Source organism: Chionomys nivalis, chromosome 3 (genome assembly GCF_950005125.1).
Source record: "Chionomys nivalis chromosome 3, mChiNiv1.1, whole genome shotgun sequence".
Classification (NCBI taxonomy): Eukaryota; Metazoa; Chordata; class Mammalia; order Rodentia; family Cricetidae; genus Chionomys; species Chionomys nivalis.
In genome coordinates this window covers 8,386,872-8,404,800 of record NC_080088.1, presented here as the reverse complement: position 1 = coordinate 8,404,800, position 17,929 = coordinate 8,386,872, and the positions used below count along the sequence as shown (strand labels likewise).

General features: G+C 40.9%; 1 protein-coding gene across 6 annotated transcripts in view; it reads right to left on the bottom strand.

Moving 5' to 3' along the window:
• Nucleotides 1-1,086: 1,086 nt before the first annotated feature.
• Nucleotides 1,087-17,929, bottom strand: part of Scaf4 (SR-related CTD associated factor 4) — a 57,120-nt gene continuing 40,277 nt past the window's right edge. For 4 of the 6 annotated variants that reach the window (XM_057764296.1, XM_057764298.1, XM_057764297.1 and 1 more), the window contains exons 16-20: nucleotides 16,512-16,669; nucleotides 15,758-15,917; nucleotides 15,598-15,672; nucleotides 15,251-15,442; nucleotides 1,087-2,365 (exon numbers count right to left, since the gene is read on the bottom strand). In XM_057764296.1, the coding sequence (XP_057620279.1) occupies nucleotides 1,431-2,365; nucleotides 15,251-15,442; nucleotides 15,598-15,672; nucleotides 15,758-15,917; nucleotides 16,512-16,669 (1,520 nt within the window). In that variant the 3' untranslated portion in view covers nucleotides 1,087-1,430. The remainder of the gene's footprint in view (nucleotides 2,366-15,250; nucleotides 15,443-15,597; nucleotides 15,673-15,757; nucleotides 15,918-16,511; nucleotides 16,670-17,929) is intronic. The other 2 variants (XM_057764300.1, XM_057764301.1) reach the window with 1 other exon arrangement.

Below are 17,929 nucleotides of genomic sequence, written 5' to 3'. Positions count from 1 at the left end.
TATTTTTTCAGAAGTATTCTAGAGCAAAAACTTAAAAATCTAAACCCAGGACAGCTGCATTATCACAAAGACCTTGCATTTAAAATTAAACTGAGACCATACAAAAAGGAACTTCTCGGCACTCTACAGCTAAGCCCATTTAGGACCTTACAGTTTTAAAATCACATTTACCTATTTTTAGGGTATGTGTACAAGGGGAAAACGAGTTCTTCCACCACTTGGGTCCCAGGGATGAAACTGAGGTCATCAAGGGTGGCAGAAAGTGTCTTTACTGGCTGAGTCATTGTACTTGTCCTTAATGTAGGTTTAGGAAAAAGTTGTTCAGACTGTCAATCAGTGGTTCTCAACCTGTGGGTCGGAACCTCCTTGGGGGGATTCCACATCTGATATTTACGATTCAAAACAGTAACAAAACTACAGTTATGAGGTAGCAAAAAAAAAAATGTTATGGTTGGGGTCACCAAAACATAAGGGGGTCACAGCATTAGAAAGGCTGAGAACTGTAATACCGAACTAACATTAAGTCCCTGACTTCTACGTCAGCGCTTTCAATACTATTAGAGTCTCAGTTTGTAGTAGCAAAAAGTGCAGTGTACTCTTGGGCTGTTGAAGATGAAGGAAACAAAGCTTACAAGAGATGTTACACTATACCTAGTCTATAAAAACGCTTTCTGGTTGCATACATTAACCTTGACCTTGTTTTACACCTTAGAAATTTGAACAGAATGATTATAAACAACACACTCAACTTTCTAAGTTAAGTGAAGCCCAGGCAATCAGGTAATTTGTAGTGTAATGTGTAATGTTGGGAATCCAATTATTTCTCTTAGCAAATCTTCACAAATTAATTATGGCAACATTACCACAAAGCCAAGGGGAAAAAAGAACACAGGTTTCTTAGTTTAACGTTAAGATCACTAATTTTTACCTTATAATCAAATTATGATCAAAATATTAAAATAGAATTCATGTAAGTGTCCTTTTCCCCAAAAAGTCTAGACTCCAATACATTATCAACAGCTCAAACTTTATGGTTAACATCCTTTTCCACCTTAATGCAGTGTATGAAGAATAGCACACATTAAAGTTTGTTACGAAAATAGAGTTTATTAAAAACATCCCTATTGTTTGAGGAGCTTTCACCGTTACCTTGTCTTAAATTAAAAAAAAAAAATAGAGAGCACTTCTAATTAGGATTTGTAAACTTTTAAAAGTCAAAACTTTTAAAAAGTTACAGCAAAAAAGGGTAATATATTTTCAGTATTTTTTGTTATTTTGTGGCTATTTTTAAATAGAAGGGAAGCAATCAAATTGCTTACAGTCCCCATCAACTACTGTGGGGTGATGTAGCAGGAGCAAATATTATACAGCATCTGTACACCTCAGCTCTACACCCAAGTGTCACTGTCACATTCTGTCATATCCAGTCTCTAGCGAGGAGCCTCTGCTGCTGAGCCAGAATCCTTCTCGGGTTCAACGGATGAGGTAGCCTCAGCAGGTGACTCTTCAGGTTTTACCACTGTGGCCATGGCCTCCCCCTTATCAAGTTCTGAAACAGTGTCTACGTTTCCCACTTGGCTAAGGGGAGGTTCACTGGCTTTGCTACCACCTGCCCTGTCTGTGAGCTCATGCTTCTCTTTTCGATTCTCTTCCTTCTCTCTACGAGACTCTCTGTCTCTAGAATCCCTGTCTCTGTCCCGATGCCCACTAGAGCGCCTATTTCTCTCTTCCAAGTCTCTGTGTCTGTCCCGGTCAGGGCTCCTTCTTCCCCACTCTCTCCTTTCACGGTTACTATTATCTCTATCATCATTACGGTTGCCATAACGTTCCCGGTCATTTTCCACCCTATTTCCAAAAGATCTTCTTCCAAACCTTTCTTGGTCTCTACCTGAATTGAACTGTTGCCTGTTATCATTTCTAAACTGCTGTGGCTGCTGCTGAGCTGGTGCTGGCTGCTGTGACGGTGGTGGCTGTGACTGTTGTGGTGGCTGTGGTTGCGGCTGCTGCTGCTGCTGTTGCTGCGGCTGTTGCTGCCTTCCATCTCTATCTTCTGGTCCTCCCGGGCCTGGGCCTGGGCCCCCAAGCCCTGGCATTCCACCAGGCCTAACGAAAGGGCCATGTGGTGGAAAGGGCCCTTTCATTCCATGAGGTGGGGGCATAGCAAAGCCCCCTGGTCCTGGAGGCGGACCTCTATGCATCATGTGCGGTGGCATGGGGCGAGGTGGCATCATAGGAAACCGCTGCAAGTGAGGTGGAGGCATCCCTGGGGGGCGCTGGAGTGGGATCATGCCAGGTCTGGCACCAAGAAGACCAGAAGATGGTGCCTGGAGCCCAATTACAGGACCAGGTGCAACTCCTTGAGTGCCTGAAAGATAACACAAACAAAGATGTAACTGTCTATTTTTAGCTGTCTCCTGTGTAAAGAAAAACACGATTTAGTCCTGAATTGGTTTCGCTCTGAATTCATGCTGAACTAACCTCACATTAGTGATAACCAAGGTCAGCAATGGTAGACTCACTGTTTGGGTACTCAATTCAGGCAGAGGACAAGAAATGCTGAACGAGGAAATTGTAGTATTGCAGTTCTTGTCAGTCTTCTCTCAGAAGTTGTGACAGCTAACAGTCCTGAGTCTCAATGAGATAAAAGTCTATATTCACTGCCAGCATGTCAAGACAGTGGGATGTGTTCTCTCAAAGTGTACAACCTGATCCCATGTCTTAATGTGCCCACTCTGTTAGACTACTCTGTGTAGTTACCATGCAGTATCCACCATCATTCTAGGACCTATGATAAAGATCCATATGCACATAAAGCTTATTTTTTATTTTTTTTTCTAGGCCCTGCTGAAAGTGTCATCTACCAGGTCAACATGAGGGCTGGAATTGATCCTTGGCCATATACCCTCTACTCTTCTCCCAAAGGCAGCGAGACTGACGATGCTGATGCTGGTTAGTCACTAGCTCGCTGCCTGTTTCTGGTCTGTAGGGGAGCCTGCTCATCCTGGCCCTGTAATTATGTAAGTTCAACCCAGCATTTACAGGAGGAGGGAAAAACAAGTATTTCTTTTGGTCCTGATAAACAGGTATCACATCTATTTCTTTTCAAATACAAAGAGCAAAAGTCACTATGATCAAAAAGCCGTTAGAAAAGGCTCCCAGCACTCGGGAGGCAGAGGCTGGCGGATCTCTGTGAGTTCGAGGCCAGCCTGGTCTACAAGAGCTAGTTCCAGGACGGGCACCAAAGCTACAGAGAAACCCTGTCTCGAAAAACCAAAAAAAAAAAAAAAAAAAAAAAAAAAAGGCTCCCGACAGTAAGAGGTAGCAGTCACATACCCAAGTCTGTGAGGAAGATCGGGATTATGACCATCAGCTGACGGTGGTCATAAGTGCCTTTATGACAGAAATACACTTAATTTCAGGTGTGTAACTTGAGTCAGTATTGTAGAAAACTAGCAAGCCCTGCAAAGGCCTGTTTTCTGTATGCACCAGTACTACCAAGGAACCAAAACTCCTACTTCAGCTGTGACCCATGTACAAGCCCACTCAATGCACGAACACCAGCTTACACTATTTTAACTCAGCCATACATTTACATAACACAGTCCTCTAGTACACAAAGATGACCTACTCAGGAGTTGCCTTTTGTTTATTTTTTGTTTTTTCAAGACAGGGTTTTTTTACTATGTGACCCTGGCTGTCCTGGAACTTGCTGTTCTGTAGATCAAGTTGACCTCAAGAGCTGCCTATCTCTGCCTCCCCAGTGCTGGAATTAAAGATGGTGGATCATCACGCTTGGAGTTACTTTTGACATGTACCTGTCACTTAAAGTATGACAGAGCTCAGTGCCTGCTGAGGTGACTGCAGATACTATCACTCGACACGTTTTGTTTAGTGACTAAACAAATAGGACTAAGCACAACATTTTCATTTTGTTGTTTTTTGTTTTTCGAGACAGGGTCTCCCAGTAGCTTTGGAGCCAGTCCTGGAACTTGCTGCTCTGTAGACCATGCTGGCCTCAGAGATCTGCCTGCCTGCTTCCGCTTCCTGAGTACTGGGATTAAAGGCATGCGCCACCACCACCAAGCAAGAGAATATTTTAAATCCATGTTCTTCCAATATCAATTATAATTTAAAGTCAAGTTTAGTAGCTGAGAAGAATTTTAGGCCAATGACACTCCCAATGTAAGGTTGTAAGTTGAGAAGCCCTGTAAAATGGGTAAATTTGGCAAGGACTTTCAGAATGCCACCAGAAAATCCTAGACAATAAAAATAATACAGACTATCGACTAGACTAAGACTAAAATACTGAAGTGGTAAATGCAGCCAGTGCTTGCAGTACAGTTATTAGAAAAAGTTTGTTCTCAAGGACTAAGAGAACCAATGCATGCTGTTAGGTTGCTGTGGCATCTTCCCGTGCTCATATATAGGCTCACGGAAACAATCTCAAAATGCTCTAAGTACTCAGTCAAGTCTGAGAAATCAAAGTCAGACCTCATGCTGGGCAACGGTGAGTCCTTAAACACTAAGCAGACAGTGGATGGAAGATGTAAGGCCAACTCCCTATCACAGAGGGTAAAATGAGAGTCTTTATTAAATATAAGTGACTGTCCCTATTAAGTCCTTTATTAAATATAAGTGACTGTCCCCTTGTAAGTCTTTAATAGGGTGGATTTGAAGATGCAGGAATAAACTGGGCCAATCTGCGGTAATCATGTATTTAAACCTCCCATAAAGTACACTTAAAAAGGACACAAAACACCTGCCCAATCTCCTTTCTACACATGGATCTTTCTATTTGGTATTTGTTGTAAATAGTAAACAACCAAATCCTTTTCATTCTACCAGCTGGGAAGATGTGTCAGAAAGGCTGTCCTCACGGGGTACAGGGAAGAAGTAACATTTATAGATCACATACACCACTGGCCCTCAGATTCTGGGTAAACCCAGTTCCCTACCCCTTTAACTGCAGCTCCTTTTGCTGTTTTTACAAAGCAGTAAAACTGTACTGCTTCTGTAATAAAGGATATAATTAAAATGTATATGATGATGAATCTTTTAGTAGGCACACAGGTGATGTTAACTTTTGCTAGGGAATCTAGGCTGGCATTACACACCAGTGCAATAATACAGATTCGTAAAGTAAAAAAGATATGCTGGCCATAATTATGTTTAATTAGGTTTATCTAGAATAGGTAGTTATAAATTTAAAAACTAATAAACCAAAACTTTACTATTAACTCATTTGAGGATTAAAAAGTAATCTTCCTTTCAATTTCAATTGCTATAGATGGCACAGAGAGGGTTGGGCTAACCAACAATGTGGAACTGAATAGGAATCACAGAAGAGGCCTGGGTTGAGTCTGAAGGACAGGTAGAAAAAAATATAAAACCAGTATGGGTAGGAGAGAGTGTAATAGAGGGGAGGGGGTCGGGAGCTTTCACAACAGCTCAGTACTCCCGTGAGGCAGAGGGTGCACTGCAGCAGGACGACCTCCGATGCAAAGGAAGGAGACCCTACCCATAGACAAGGCTTACGAAGCTGACTGGGTCAGCCAAGGCAATGTAGGGGCCTTGAATGCCATAATATAGAATCTGGTCTTTGCCTATTTAAAGGAGGAAACCAAAGAGGAATCATGAGCAGAGGATGATCCCGTTGGTTTTGAAAACTTTCTGCTAAGTGGTACACAAAAAGCAAAGAGGGCCAGACTATTAGGTTCTTACCCCCCAAAAAGGACAAAAGACAGGAACTAGGGTAGGAGACAGACTGAGGGCAACTAGTGGGCAGGACTGAGTTCTGGAATTAAGAACCACAGATTCTTGCATGGATAAAGGTGTCGATGCAAGATGAAGAGTGCAGAAAGAAAATTTTAGGAGATCAATGAGAAATGTCCTATTTTAACAGACTACCTTGCTGGATGTGTAGGCAGCAAGTCGTGTATTCACATAGGCGGTGTCTGGAGGCTGCTCGTTCGTTTTCCGGCCGCCCAGACCCTAATAGGTAGATTAGTATGAGCTTACTCATACTAATACATAGGGCTCAGCAGGCAGAGCAGAGTCACAGCATTAATATTGGCCAATATTAAACAAAAAGCTCAGACCTGGGGAGCTAACACATCACGCTCACAAATTCCTAGTAAAACAAAGCTTGCGAGCAGGTTGGAAATAAAACATTGAAATGCCTGCCTGTAATCCCAGAACTCACATTGTGGAGGCATAAGGATGCTGGGTTCCACACTAGCCAGGGCTCTACAGCAATGCGGGTAACATGGTGTTGGTGGGACAACAAACACAATTACACCGAAGTCTGTTTAACTTAAAACACACCAGCAAACTGACCAATTTCCTAATGACCCTCAAAATGGCTGCTTCACGATTAAACTACAGAGACAGCACCACCATGGTGACTAAGGGACAGATGTCAGGAGGTTGCCCTCAACACCTGATGTGAAAAGGATACATATAAACACACACACACACACACACACACACACACACACGGCTCTCAGCGGAGTCCCACAGAGGGCATGAAACATAAATAAATCTTTAAAGAACAGACGGACCTCCCATGTGCAGAGGTGAAGACCAGAAGCGCCAAGTGTATACGGCCTAGAATCTGTCCCTCAATCGCTACTTGGCTAACCTGGCCTTCTATTCCATTGCGGCCACTGCCTCACCTCTAGCAGGTAATGGAAGCTTCGTCACTAACAACTATCACTCAATCCAAATCCCAACCACCCTGCCCAGGATCCTCTCTGAGACTTCCTCAATTATCTCCTTCCTATTAGTCCTCGATTCTCTCCCATCATAGATTCCTATTCCCAACACTGGTATTTTTTTAAAAATTTGTGACACTGGACACTGATCACAGGACCTCACACAGCTATGCCTTCACCCCCAATACTAATTTAAATTCGGGCCTAAGCATGGAAGTCAAGTCTTTCCCACCCCAAGCCCAAGCAAAATGACTCAAGAAATTAAACTCTTAAATACAGAACACATTTTTTCTCTCATCAGCAACTCTCCACTTTCCCAGTCAATTCACAGTCCCATATCTAGGGTATCTACTTCATAGGTTAATGCTTCTCCTTAGTCTACCAGCTGTAGCTGGTTTGCTTTGTGGTTAACTTTTCCACATTCTAAATGTGCTCATATAAAAACCTCAAGCCAGTGGCCTTTGCACGTTCAGAATACTTTCATTATCCTTAGAAGAAAGCCTGCTCTATGGATCATCTCCCCCTGCCCAGTCCACCCAGCTATTTTTTTATTCTGTGAATGTCTATTAACCAGCATTTTCAAAAGAAAAAGAAATCATACAATGTTATACAATACGTAGTCCTTTGTGAGTGGCTCCTTCCACTTGGCATTTTTCCAAGGCTCATCCAAGTTCTGTAGCACGAACGAGTACTTAATACCAAATATTCTTCCATTCTATGAACATACCATTTTGTTTTATTGTACTTTTTTTTTTTTTTTTTGCAAAACCACCTTCTGTTACTTTCCTACCTGACCCTGAAGCCTCCAAAGACTACTTGTCCCGTGTCAGTTTTATGCCTTTCTGTGCAACATCAAAGCCCCTTGCTCCGCTCCATGCTGGCCCCACTCTCACCTCTCTACTAAGCTACCCTACACTACCCTTCGCTTCTCTCTCAGACTAGCTTCTCCAGAATCACCCATTATTTAGGAATAAAAATGAAGAAACTCACTCTCTTTCTCTGCCATCTTTCAGGATTCACATACCACTTGTCCCTATAAAGCAACTCTCCCCAGGGATTTAAAAAAAAAATCACGTCTATATGTATTTTTTCACCCCCATTCTCTCCTGTCCCTACATCAGGATTATAAATCCTTCATTTCAGTGAACTTTTCTCAAGTCACTAAGAGCCTTCGTTTTGTTAAGGCCTGCTGCCAAGACTCAGCACTTAGAGACAGCTTCTTGTTACATGCTCCAGGCTGGCTTCCAATTTAGGATTCTTCTGCTTCTCCTACTTGCTAGGTTTGGGGATTTGGGGATTACAGGCATGAGCCACCATACCAAGACTTTTTTTTTTTTTTTTTTTTTGAGCCAACAGTGATGGCACTTGGGAGCGTATCTTTTCCCCCTTTGCCCTTGCATGGCCTCCAGATTACTTCTCCGTGTTCTAGTCCACTGGCTACACCTTCTCTACCCTTTGCTGGATAAAACAGTACACGAGTGGCTAATGTCAAGCTCCCAATGCAGCAAGGTTACCATGACTTTAATTCCATCATCTGTTGCCATGAGACCCTGGGAGCTTTTTCCTCCCTTTGCTTCTCCAGCAACTCATTAATGTGCATCAACTGCTTAGAGATCCTGCCAAGTACAGTCTATGTCCTTTAGTGCCAGCATCTTAGTCTCAACTGTGAAATGTTTTAAGGATTCTAGGGCTATGTCCATATACCAACTGTTTCTGAAACTCACAGGCCTCTGTGACATTAAATATTACCCTTATCTAATGGTGTGTGAGTGTTCCCCTTTATAATTTATCCAGTGTACTTGGCACTTGCACCTGGACAAAATTAAAACAGAGCATGTAAATATGACCCTCACACTCCAAAATAGCCAGCACCCCTGAGATTTGTGTATCTCAAGAATGAAAGTCATAGCGCCAACTGCTCATGTACATGTGACAAGTGTACAAATTTGATGCTTTAATAGCACATACTTAAAAAGTGGGCAGTCCTGAATGGCCTACCTTTAAAATGCATTCAGATCACAAACTACTGTATCAGCTCCCAGACTGTTCCTTAAAAAAAGGCCTACTTTAAAACCTAGCACTACTTTGCTCTGCATGCCCTGACTCCCACAACTCCCCTACACTCATCTGTCAGTCTGAGATTGCTCTGTTACAGCTCTACCAGTTCCTCATGGCTCCTCCAGGTAAAGTTGCTTCTTAGTCCAGGTTCTCTCTTTTGTTGGTGTGCCCGAAATGCCAAATCTCAGTACTTACGTGGCTTATTTTCTCTCCTCTACTTGGGTTTCTTTCTCAATGTTACTTCCTCCAAATGCCCACTCCGACCATCTTACTGATAACAAATGGCACATTTCAACATCTTCAATGTCTTCACCCCTAACACACCACCTCTACTTTTCTTCTCTCGTCATTGGAGGACTCCATGTGATAATATTAGTTTACTTTTTATCCAAAGGAATAAACACCAGAGAGACAGATCTCATTTTGTTCGTTCTGCTATCTTTAGCACCTGAAGGGATGGATACTCGACACAGAGTAGGTTTTCAGTAGACACGGACCCAGAAGAAACACTGACACTTGAATGGTGGCCGCAGAGGTGGTGAGCAATCTCATCAAGATACCGCCGATGAGAGCAGAGGCTATGGGTCCCAAAATGGTGAGAATCTTTTCAACATAACAAACCTGGGAGATCCTGAACTTTGAAAACTACGTCACTTTTTAAGTTTTTTTCTTAATTGAAATTGACTGCTGCTTGTTTTTTAATTTGACCAAGAGAATGGTCACTGTAGTATTTTCCATGGGGAGGGGGTTCTTACACCTGAGGTAAACATTTTTATGTGTACTGCTGGGAATCTAACCAAGTCAAGTGTACTGAACTACATCTCCCTCCAGCTCACTACCAACAACCCTTAACTTATCTGTAGGCAAATATACAAGTAAGTATTTATTTAATCAATTAACAAACAAAAGGCATTTTGTTTTTGATATCCTACCTTCAAAACCCTGACACAACAATACAACCAACATTTGGGTTTCCTCCCTCCTAGACTCACCAATTCATGATATTTGTGAACATTTACCTTGAGAACACTCCCAGGCAATATTCACAGTGGACCATGTTGGAAGCTGAAGGTCATTGTCAAGAGTAAGAGAAAGCACATTCCATTTACTATTAAAAACAGGATCTTATCATGTCACCAGAAATCTTTCGGAGAAACAGGAGACTTTTTAAGCTAAGGAAGAAGGTATACTGAGATGTCTTGCCAAAAGTCATACCATATATGGACTCAAGAATTTTAAATGAAATCTGATCAGACAGTCATTTTTTAAAGACGGCTTGGATCTTTTTGTTTTACACAAAATATTTTGTGTAAATAGACAATAGACTTTGTATAGCTATTAGTCTGCACTGTTTATAACTACTTTTTAAAATCATTTTTGTGCTACTTGCTAACTAGTTTATGTCAACCAATAGACACATCTATGACTTTTAATGGAAAATTACACCACTGGCTAGTAAACTTGATACATAGAGTTAGCTTCTATTATTCAACATAATTTTCTGTAGACAGTCTTTTAGTGTTAGCCAGACAAGTCTTACCTGAAACTCTTCACAGCAATATCTGTGTCTATCAAAACCTATCTAGATTCCCAAGTTTATGCCCTCCTACTCTTCTAAAAAATGTCCCTTAGAAACAAGATGACAGGTTCTCTTCAGGCTAGTGAACAACACCTTGGACTTCCTAGTGACAGCCTCAGGAGACATGGAGACAATGTGCAAGCCCTTGGAAGTTTCACATACTATTTTCCTCATGTTCTGTTTGAAGAGCTTCACCTTTTGCGATAACATATTGTATTCATGCATAAATTCATATCCTAGGCAAATTTCTGCTACAGATTTAACCATTACTTTTGCTTTATCCAGTCCACCCACTGAATAATATTGTATATATTAAGCTGAAGGCACTGTGAGGAATATTTCAAAGTCTTTTCTATGTGATACTAGTGACTAGAGGAACAACATATTAGTGTTTAGAACACCAATTTAGGTACGTTTAATGCTCTGAAAAGAACACTCTTAGAAGACAATGTCAAGAGGCCTTCTTACCTATCCTTCCAGCTTGTGATTTAATGTAACCATACAAAAGTTCAGTATAATAGTATCAAAATGCACTGTTTTTATAAATCAGGCATTACTCTCAAAAAAAAAAAGAAAAAAATGTAATTCCTCTAATTTTCTATTGCTATTTAATATTATAACTAGTATGCAACTAGCAGATTGGTGCTGTAATGTTCTAATTTAAATGCTGTTTAAATTACTAGCTATAAAAATTATAAACCTCAAGACAATGACTGAGCAGAGAAATCCAAAGCTAAACCATCAGAAATCAAATACCCATGTTGAAACAATCAGCAAAATGTAGGGAAGATTTCTAGGCACATTTTAGGGCTCCTAACTTAATGATATAAAATCAAAAACATTTTAGTATAATTTACTAAACAATTTAATTTTCAATTTTTCTTGTGGTGCCCTAGTCCGAGATCAGTTTAAATGCCTGCTACAGCTAGGTAGAGACTCAAGGGTACCAACCCACGGACCAGCAACTCCACTAATGGGCCATCAACATGTGAGTCTGGCTTCAAAACCACTGTGACTTACAGCAGAAAAAAAGTAACCCCCATTTGTAAGATTATTCTCAGAAGTCAAAATTTTATTTACAAACTTCACCATCTGCAGTAGTGTGACAAAAGCAGGGAAGGTGAGAAGGTGACAATCGCTTCGTATTGAGAATTAACAAGTACGTGCATGTGTCAGGAAGTGGCTTCACTTCCCACAGAGGACACCTGGCAGTTTGTGTCTGAAGCATACTCTGGATATCCTTGTAACATAGGACAGATAGGTAACACAAACAAACATTTTTTTTGTGTACTTTTTTATTGTTTGGAACACCAAAGTAACCCAAACTTTACATTTACAATTAACTTTTTAATAAATACGCTGTACATAATATTAGCAATACATATCATACAACGGATTTGAAAGGCAAACATGAATGCTCATACAATCAAAAGGATGAACTGAATTGCCACCATCTTCTCTCCGAGATGACTGACAACTGTAGATGTCATCTTTAGGTTTGACAAAACCACTACTGATTTCAGCTACTTTGGCCCATGAGATGCTAACTAAACAGTGTTCTTTAAAATCAAGTAATAAGGAATACTTGTTGTATGCCTAGTCGTTTATTATTTTCAAATGATGAGCATTATTCAAAGAATCAAAATATTTTTAAAAATATGATGGAAGCTTGTGTTCTTCCAAATTCAATTTACTGGGGGGGAAAGTGTGCACCTCAGCTCAGCTCAGCTCAGCTCTACAAACAGTAAAGTTACCTACAAACTAACACCTAAACTCAAATCTGATGACAGAAATCAACAGCAGCACCAGGCACTTCACTGTCTTCCTTCCCATTACAACTAGTCCTCAGTGTGAAATTTTGATCGGCTTAACATTTGACAGGCTTGTGTCGCTTCAAAAATACCAACACACTACAAGAAAACTATTTGGTATCTACTATGTAGAGACCTTCAATACTGAGTTGTGCTATTAAGTAAAATGCACTATGATTTAACATATCTTCTGAATAAGTCAAACAATGGAATTTGATTGCTTGTGATCTGGTCTTATCTTCCTTCAAATGCACAAGCAACTATACAAAGACTATTGTTCCAAAAAATCTTGCTTTCTCCTTGAGAACAAACCAGAGCTTATAATGAGTCAGAGTTCAGCAGTGTCATCACAGACTGGAGTATAAACACTTTTTTCTAGATGTCCTAAGCACACCTACGGCATTTCTTACCTGTGAAAGCACCCACTGTTCACTAAATGCCTCCCAGGTGGCAGTTCTGTATGTTAGCCACTGAATCACCACCACACCCTGGCGTGTCGATGCCATCGTATCCCCTTTACAGACGAAGAAATGGGACTTCAGCATTAGCCTCTAGAGGTTTAAGGCGTTCTGGTCAACACAGCATCTCCTTCTACAGACTTACAGTACACATTAGAGCACCAATAAGAGAGGAGCACCTAGTCTCCGTGCTCCCACAGGAGGACTACACCGGCAACCAGCTTCCGGTCCACTGTGATACCATAATGTGATTCTTGCGTTCCCAAGTGGTGGAACTGTGATTCTTTTGAATAAATTCTCCTTTATTTGCACACACACAAAAACAAAACAACAACAACAAAAAAGGAAAAACATCTCACTTGAAAAAAGCTCACCCTCTCAAGCAGGCAGAAGTATGGGTGAGAACTTAATGAAATTTACTGGTGACAGGTATGTCCAAGGAATACTGCAGGGATCGGATTCCTTTTTGACTCTTGTGACTGATGGCAGTGTGAGATGGCAACTAAAGGCAAGAGAAGAATGCTGGAAGGGTGGGACTGTGAGGGACTAGGGCCACCATGCCAGAAGCCTTGGAATGAGCACAATGGCAGCTCAGGGGAGAAACCCATTCACCTCTTCAAAGGGCTTGCTTTACTACAATGTAAAAATCAGGTCAAGAATATTTTCATGTTAGACCTTTGTATTAATAAGACAACCAAAACTCATTTCTCTGAAAGGTCAAGATTTATGTGACCCTTTTTCCCCCCCCAAGATTTCTTTCTCAGAGACAGGGGCTTGCTACGTAGCTCAGGCTGGCATCCAACTCAAGATCCTTGGACCTCAGCCTCCCGAGTTCTGGGAACACAGTGCCACAAGGCCCAGCACGTTTCCAGATGTTTCCTTCTGTTAACTGGAACTAGACTATTCCATGTTAGTTTAAAGAATTGATTTTAATAAAATAGTTTCTGTTTTTACTTTAATTCAAATTTTAAACCTTCCAGGATTTGAATAACCCTTCATTTTCCAATTTTGTTTTAAAAGTTATAGACAAAGATAACCAAAATCAAAGAGCCCACATTAAATGTCTCCCATTTCCCTATCCCACCTCACTTATGGAATGAGTGAGCTCTTCTGTGAGCGAATACACAGAAAGGTGTGTGAGGTAATGAGAACACTGCAGTGTTCCTCAGCAATGCTGCACACGCCAAATTAACCTTGATTTGTTTCACTTGTTTCATGTTGGTTGCAAAGTTAAAGTGTCTGTTGGTGGTAGTAAGAAATAAACAGAAGCAGGTACTCACTCCAAACAGGACTACTTACAAGTAGTAGCTAGCAAACTCTTGGAGATCATGAAATCTTTCTACTCATCCAGTGAAGTTATGAAGTCCAAAGAAAATGACAAATACACACAATTTTGTAACAGTTCAAGGAGCCTAACAACCACGGCCCTTGGACAAGATTCTTTTCCAAGGCAGAGACGTGCACGGGTGGAGAGGGTGTGCAGGAAAGGGCCAATTAGAAAACTACATCAGATACTTGTGCAACTACACTAGAAATACAAAAAATAGCTGTAACCTAGTGAGGTCTGGCAATGTTGTTTTCCCTTATTTCCCAGTCCAGTGGTGCGTCCTTCCATGCCATCCCCATACAGTGCAAGCTTTGAACCAACCCTCCATTAAACAATTCATCTCCCCAAATCCTCCTCTAACAAACAGTCCTTCCTCTGTATACTAAGGAAATTAAAAGTAAATTCATTATGTACACTAAAGAGCAGTCCTAACTTCACCTTAAAAAGAAATTGGCATTTTTCACTATTTATGGGGTACAAAGTAAAAACTTCAATCCAGAAGATTTTGGTATAAAGTGAAGTGCTCTACCTGAAACCACTGTCCCACAATCCTACATCTCAGGTCAGCAAGAGTCTTTCCTAAAGCAAGATTCTGAAAGCAAATGTGCACACACATACACTCTGAAAATAAAAAGGACTCATACAGAAGCATTAACTTCCCATTAGGAGAATCAAATATGAACTATACTTGGTGATATCACTTCAAATACAAATTTTTAACTTAAAAGATGGGTATCATAAAAACTATTGATGTACTTAATGTAATTGAAGCAAACTAGAGTACACCCTCACAAGGATAACTGGGAAACCTCCAGGCTGTACCTCCCTTGACTGCAGCGATGCGGCTGTGGGAAGGAGCAGCTCCAGCAGAAGGAAACCCAGGAGCCGGTGAGAATGGCCTCAGCTCTAACCTCACTATACAACCCTCACACAGAAAACAACACCAGTCTGTTAAGATTATCATAGATGATGGACTTGCCAGTCTATATATTAAAAAAAAAAATTTCCAGGATTTTTAGAGGAATAAGAACAGAGAATTATATATGAGAAACCAGCTGCTCAGAGCTGGAAGTCTGGAATCATGTTAAAACATGTAACCATTTCTTTCATAGAAATTACTTTAATTGATTTTTTTGTATCAAATTAACATGTGCAGATGAAAATGTTTTGCTGAAGACAACTGGGCCATAATGGCACCCATGAAGATGTCTCCTGGTAAAGTGGAACTGCACAAACCATTTAAGATCTTCCAAGCCAAACTTGAAGGGGCAAAAAAAAACTAACAAAAAAAAAAATTAACTTACCAAGAAGTGAAACAGGCTGGGTTACAGGAGGGGTAGGCAGATTCGTGGGTGCAGCAGGTGGCACAGCAGAGCCATACATTTTCGCACTGTCACCAGACTCGGCGTTTCCTCTAGCCCCAGACACCACTGTTGGAATGGGATTTCCAATAGATAAGTCTTTTGTAGTGTCTTCATTTATACCAGCGATAGCAGCTAAGGAATATAATTACATTGACATGTGAAGCTGAGTAATTAGGTATGTTTCCGGTCAACAACCTTTAACCAGACTACAGCCCTACTATGTGCTCACTTTCCCTCCTACCCCAACTCCCAGACATCAAGCCAGCACAGAGGAAAGACATGCTTACAGTTTGGTGGAGTGTGAGGAGGAGGGATGGATACTGGTGGAGCTATAGGAGGTGGGGGTCCAGGAGGAAGAAAACCTAGGGTAGGAGAAATCAGGTCAATGCCTTCTGCTCATTTTATCAGAGCCCCAAACTGTCGGTAGTCTCAGCTGTGTCAGTGTACCTGGTGGCAAATGCATAGGGTTGAATCCTGGGCGCAAAAACGGTGGAGGAGGAGGAGGAACACCAGGACCAAAGCCTGGAGGGGGGATTCCTAAGGGAGGTGTGAAAGCAGGTGGCTGGAGAGCACCAACTACAGGAGGGCCCGGCTGGTGAGGTGGGACCTGGAAAGAAAAGCCAAATACACAGCTAGCTACTCTCAAACACAGTGTATGTGCACCAAGAAAATAAAAGCAGGTATTTAAAAAATTTTATTATACTACTACATTTATCAGATTAAAAAGATGGTAGGTAACCTGTGCCTACCTAAATGCTATAAATCTAAGCTCTGCTTTCTCTTGTAAGTTGGCCATTTACACTGCATTTCATTGGGCTCTACTGGTGTTCTGACAGCATAGGAGACATTTAAAAATATTCTAAGGCAGAATTGTTTAAAAATTAGAAAATACAAGTCTAAGAAAGAACAGCTGACAACTTATGTAGTAGGCTAAGATAAATAATGTTCAAATCAAATTACTAGTGGTTCTGGATTTCAATATCTAAGACAATCTAAGTCAGGATACTGAGTCATTCAAATAACACTTGTGAAACAATCTAAACTAATTGTTTTATTGACATTCATGAAAAAAGTTGTTCAAAAATAGAGGTGATATATCAAAATGTGAAAAATTAGTATTCACTTTTAGACAGAACAGTAAGATTTAAAAAGCAACCTTTCAGACCCTTAAAGTTTTAAATCATGTTCTTGACAGCCCTACCTGTGGAGGTGGCACTGTTATAGGCGCAGGAACAGGAATAGGAGGGACAGGCACAGGCAAAGGCTTAGGTACGGGTGACACTGGATCTGTGTGGGAGGTTTCTGCACCTCCATTTTGAGCAACTTCATTTTCAGACTTCTTGGGGATGCCTTTCCAATCTATGAATGTAACAAGAAATGTTTAGCATTTTCACTTACAACTTTAAATATAGAAATGAACACTGAAAATTAGAAAATAACAGCTTCATTAAAGAAATCCCTACACTAATTTTCAGTAATTATTCAAATTGACAACAGAAATATGTAAGCAGAATGGATGGATCCAGACACATCCATTTCTAATGCCTGTCTTTTCAGTCTCTCCCTAACACTAAAAAAATACTGAAGACACCCTTCTGATGTGGGACTCCCCTTTGTGTGCTGTGATTATCATTAATGAATAAAGAAACTGCTTTGAACCTATAGCAGAGAAGAACTTAGATAGGTGGGGGATTGCTGGGAGGAAGAAGGCGGAGTCAGGGAGAAGCCATGGAGCCGCGGGTGATGCAGGTTAATGGATATGGGTTAAATTAAGATGTAAGAGTTAGCCAATAAGAAGCTAGAGCTAATGGGCCAAGCAGTGATTTAACTGATATAGTTTCTGAGTGGTTATTTTGGGGCTGAGCTGCCGGGCAGCCAGGAAAACAAGCTAGCAGCCTTCTTACAGCACCCTTCCACCTTTTTATCTTCTAGGCAAGAAAAAACATTTTGCATTCTGGGGCTTAACTGGGGCATGGTAGGCTCATCTGCCTGAAGAGAAATCTAGCTCCTCCTACGTGAAAACATGCATTATCCAAGGGGGTGGGCACCTCAGCATCATCACACCACTTTCCCTCCTTCTGGTTGTCAAGTTAACACTTCTTAAACATCCATTATCTCCACCACAATCTTACTAATAACCCAGCACTCATAATATTACTATCCACAAACAAATCAACTTCCTGGTCTAATACATGTGTGTGAATGTGTTTTCTTGGGATGCTTAAATTTCTCAAAAGACCTATTATAAAACATGAATTGAAACATAACACAGAGTTGAGCATCACCACAAATATCTGGGGTCAAAGTGGGGCTTTAAACATTTGTATCTTACTGGTAAGCATCTCTAATCAGTGTCTGTACCCTGAAACGCTTCTAGTACTCAAAGGGCTCTGGATTTACAGGTATCTCCTGATTCTCAGTCTATACCACTGATGTGCAACTGGAGTCTAAGCAGTCGTCTAACAGTGAGGATTTAACCAGGGTCTGTATTTCTCCTGCTAACATCTTAGACAGATAAAGGTTACCATATCTTCAATTAACAGGAGAGAGACTAGCTTATACCTGGAACTTTAAGATCACCCAAAATTCTTCCTAGTGCAAAGAATAAAGTTGTTTGTT